At 37.3% G+C, this 4812-nt stretch overlaps 1 protein-coding gene across 1 annotated transcript in view; it reads left to right on the top strand.

Annotated features, from left to right (window-relative positions):
• Positions 1-3111: 3111 nt before the first annotated feature.
• LOC118324639 (cytosolic sulfotransferase 2-like) overlaps positions 3112-4812 on the top strand; it is a gene marked incomplete in the record, with an annotated part of 6955 nt that continues 5254 nt past the window's right edge. Inside the window, 3 exon segments of the mRNA XM_035657061.1 lie at positions 3112-3137; positions 3765-3903; positions 4037-4164. Coding sequence (XP_035512954.1) covers positions 3765-3903; positions 4037-4164 — 267 coding nt within the window.

Below are 4812 nucleotides of genomic sequence, written 5' to 3'. Positions count from 1 at the left end.
TTGTTTGCATTGTTGTCTTCTGTATGAGATATTTAATTAAATGATCAGAAAATAAAAAAGTATAGAGAATATGGAATTGATGTCACATGCTCCACTTGATACAACACCCTCGTTACCACTGAGCGGAGGGTGATCATGGGGACCTCTGATGTAGTGTCCACAGTTGGACGTTATGATGCACAATTCCCATTTGGTCAGCTCAGTGTTGGATTTAATTTTCTTCAGTATCTTCAATTTTCTCTTGTTAGTTTATCATGTGTCATATCAACTTAAAAGATGTATATTTTTTTCAACAAATCAACAAATCCCATGAAAAAATGAAAACCAGCAATTAATTGATCCCACAAACTAGAATTGCATGTATAGCCTAGATCTGATATAGCTTATTCCTCCACCTCTGGCTCTAAAAAATTGGCGATGGCTAAAATGCCAAACATGAGGCTTCAAAAGAATACTCCACAAAGCATGAACTGACTCAAAAACAATAATGGCTGCTGCTAATGAGGTTAGCGTAGATGCTGCAAGCATCATTTATATCGGAACTGGAGAGTTTTCCTTCATTGAAACAAGAGCAAAGAACGGCACTAAAGGCTTTTCTCTGGAAATGTTCCCCCATGATAGGCGATGACAGACAGATGGTTCTTCCGATCAATTGCAGAGTAGTTTTTGAAAGTGCCTGCCCTTTTACAAACAGTTTCTTATGACAACTTCCCAGAGGGTTCCATGTAACAAACGATCTGGCGCTCACAGTATGTTCAAGCCAAAAGTGTCCCCACCTCTGCCAAGGCTGCTGTAAACAGACTTCACTGCAGCTTTTTGTCACCACCTCCTACTGCTGTCGCCTGATCTTGTCCACTTTCCAGACGAGGTGCAGTTTATCTTGAACAAGCCCTCGCTTTATCTCACTCTCAAATTCAAAATCAAAGGGCTTTATTGGCATGAACAATAACATGCCAAAGCAGTTTAGAATTAATTCACACATTTCATATTACATATAGATATTAAATACATATAGTCATGATAAATTTTTTTGTCTGTTGATGCAGTCCATTCTTTTGTTGCTATACAGTATAATGTAATACAGTTACTCAATATCATATAAATCCATCCATAATTTTTTGGGGATCTTATGATGGTTGTGAGTCTCTATTTAGCTGCTAGAAGAGCTACTGTCATTTCTAGGAGTTTCTGGGATTAGAAAATGTGTTTTTGGATATTTCCCCATAGTGGAAATCTCAAAACTCAAAACAAAAAAAACCTTACCAGGTTGTAGTTCCTGCTTTGTCAGTCTGCGTGTCAAACCACTCTAGTTTACTTTGCTTGCTACCTGTTACCTTTCCAAATCCTATTTCTCCTCTTCCTGCAATTCCGTCTGCTCTCTTGTCTCTGTCTTCTGTCCTTTTGCCTCTCTGCCCTGGATCCCTGCTCAGCTCAGCTACAGTCTGGATCCCAGTAGCTTGGCTCAGTTTACCCTCTCCCTGGACAATGTTCAGCCTGGCATGTCCCCCCGAGTTCCTCATGCTCCCAGGCTCCCTCTCTGCTCAGCTGAATTCTGGCTTATATTCATCCCCTTAACTTATTACAATAATTTAAAGACTATTCACTTCGTTAGGGCACGATCACACATGCACAAATTCACCTATTTTCTTTGCATTGAGTTGAGTTGAGTAGTTACATTAGTTACTACTTCTTTGCATTGAGATAAATAAACTAAATGTGTCTGAAAAGAAAAAAATACTCTGATCTCCACCTTTATGTAGAATAATTGACTGACTCTCTGTGGTTCTGCAGGGAAGGTTGGTGACTGGAAGAACCATTTCACTGTGACCCAGAATGAACAGTTTGATGAAGGCTACAAGAAAAACATGAGGGACCCCACACTTCAGTTCTGCACTGAAATTTGAACAGTACTGGAGCGTATGTGAAGATTAATGGATATTGTGTGGCAAATCTGCAAGTTACTGTCTCTAATTTGGCAACTGATGTGTAGTATGTACCTAACTTGTTGCTGATGTTATATATGATTGGTATACATGCAATGAAGAGCAAAGGGTATTTTAGAAAAAAAAAAACAACTGTTCACAACATAGTTAAAGGTCCATTGTGTAACATTTAGGAGGACCTATAAGCAGAAATTTAAGATAATATTCATCGGTATGTTTTTAATAGTATATAATCACCTGAACATCACTTGTTGTGTTTTTGTTACCTTAAAATGAGCCATTTTTATCTACAGAGGGGTGAGTCACCTTCAATGGAAGTCACCAGGTTGAATCACAATGTTTCTACAGTAGCCCAGAACAGACAAACCAAACATTGGCTCTATAGAGGCATTCACAATTTCCCCACATTTCGCAGCCACCATAGTTTCTCCTTCAATTGGAAGGGGTGGGTGAAGTGAGGGAGTTGCAATGTGCAACTACACCGCTAGATGCCATTAGATCCTACTCACTGGTCCTTCAAATTAGTTTAAAATTTGGGGAAATCTGCTTATTCACTTTGTTGTGGAGATTTATATGAGAAGATATATCTGGAAATCGATCTTCTCAAAGAGAGCAAATAAGCTAATTTCCCCAAATGTCTAATTAATTTCTTTAATTAGGTTGTTGCTGTATGACTGCACTATTATTTATCTTTGATGCTCCTCTAAAGGACAATAAAGGTAAGTTTGTATTTGTTGCCAAAGGTATCGTACTTTGATCTGGATGACACTGGGGTTTATGAGGTACTGCTTTTATGTGAGCGACAAAATAATATAGAACTCAAACATCTGAATCATTCACCCTGTTTACTATTTCATTCTGTGTGTGCAAAGATTAAACTATTAAGACAAAAGTATAAAGTTTTTATTTTGTGTAAAACCTTGACAATTTTATATGACCTGATTTAAAGTTTGTCATTTGTCATTCATTTGTTTGGACATCGATTGTGCCTCTGGCCTGATAACAGTGGTTCACATGTTTGTCCAGTCAGAGTCAAAGGTGATAAAATTACACATTAGTATTAGTCATGTGACAGTATTTGCACAGCTACACTCCTTTTAGGAAATTGTGCAGCTTGTATTACACAACAAACTGACTTCTTCTTGTGGATGTTCCAGACACACCCACTTCTTTGGGAAACAACTTCTCAGCAGGGTGAGTGTGCAATTTGGCTACTTACTGAACTTGAATATTCACAAAAAGGAAAAAATATGCTGTGCTTGGAAATTATGTGACAGATCATTAACTGACCAGAGCAATTACATTTTAAATCTTCATGCCTCGAAAGTTACAGGTCATAGTGAACATGTTTCCGAGACACTTTAACTGTTTAATTCATGATTGTGTACTTGCTTGGATTAATGATAGAAAGGTGGAGGTACTCACCTCATTCACTATCTGGAGAGTGAACCAGAAAGATAAAGAAACTTATTATTAGATGTTGCCAGCAATGTTTTACTAAAGGTGAAAATGTTAAAAAGATTTGATTTGTTTCAACATAGGCTACCATTGTTCTTCTGTGTATTTCAATATCGTATTTGGTTTGGGTAGGGAACACTGAAAAGGATATGTTGCAATGTTTGTGTTTCCCTGTATTAGTAAGCCCCAGTGCACGTTTTACTGCTGTATGACTATTTACTATTGTACTAGTAATAATTGCAAATACTAGTTGCAATTTCATCATTTCTTATTTAGACTGGACTTAAGAATTGCTGATTTGTTTGTCAGTCCTGGCAGCATGGACAATATTCAAAACATCATATTGGTATTTTAAACTGTCAGATGGAGATGCCACCTCGACCAACACTGCTTGACTTCCATGGAGTCTCCATGACCAAATACTTCATTGACAACTGGGACAATGTACAGAACTTCAAAGCGAGACCAGATGATATCCTTATAGCTACTTACCCTAAAGCAGGTGGGGTTGTGTGTGTAAGAACTTGTAGCATCATAGTTATACTTTGAATCATGTTGTTATTTTGATTAATTCCCTGGATTGATATGTTACCTGTGTTCAGCCCACTGAACAGAATATATTTTTGTAATCTCAGGAACCACTTGGGTGTGTTACATCCTGGATCTTCTATATTTTGGGCAGACTTGTCCAGAGCGCCAGGCATCCGTTCCTCTTCACGAGAGAGTGCCGTTTCTGGAGCTCACCATACCTTCTCAACCCGCAGGTTGAATCATATGGTCACAATCACTCAGATGTTTTTATATTACCTTTTAAAAAAAGGTCTGAATGCAGATGTCACTGGATTTGTGCACTTCGCCTCCAACATTGTGACTGTTGTGTGTATTTTACCACAATAGTCACAATGAGTCACAGGGAGTGAGGTTAGTGACAGTGTACAAAGTCCTGAAACAGGACTTCGTAGGATCTGTCTCAGATCAGTTTATTTTGTGTTACACTCACATAGTGCAGACATTCTTTATTCTAAGAATAAATGAAAAACAACGATTGTATGAAAAATGAACTGGGAGTTGGCTGATCTTTAGTGGCTTTAATCTATAGATCAGATTTAGATAAATATAAATAATAATAATAATAATAATATAATAATATAAATAAAAAATATAATAGAATCACAACATTATGCCAAAATATGTCTGCACACATGCAAAATAAAGTGCATACACATAAACTAACAGAATTAAGTGAGTGGACAATTACATATAAATCCAAAATATCCAATGTGACATTTGCACACACTCATGAGTCACCACAATGTTTCTGGCCACTGGGGCAACAGAAACAACAAAATATCATCATCTTTTGCTGATATACTGATTTTAGCAGTAAACAGTTACGGTTACAGAGCAAAAT

This window comes from Morone saxatilis, unplaced genomic scaffold, assembly GCF_004916995.1.
Source record: "Morone saxatilis isolate NCDOM2014 unplaced genomic scaffold, NCSU_SB_2.0 Contig15, whole genome shotgun sequence".
NCBI classification, from domain to species: Eukaryota; Metazoa; Chordata; class Actinopteri; family Moronidae; genus Morone; species Morone saxatilis.
This window is presented reverse-complemented; position numbering and strand designations above follow the sequence as displayed.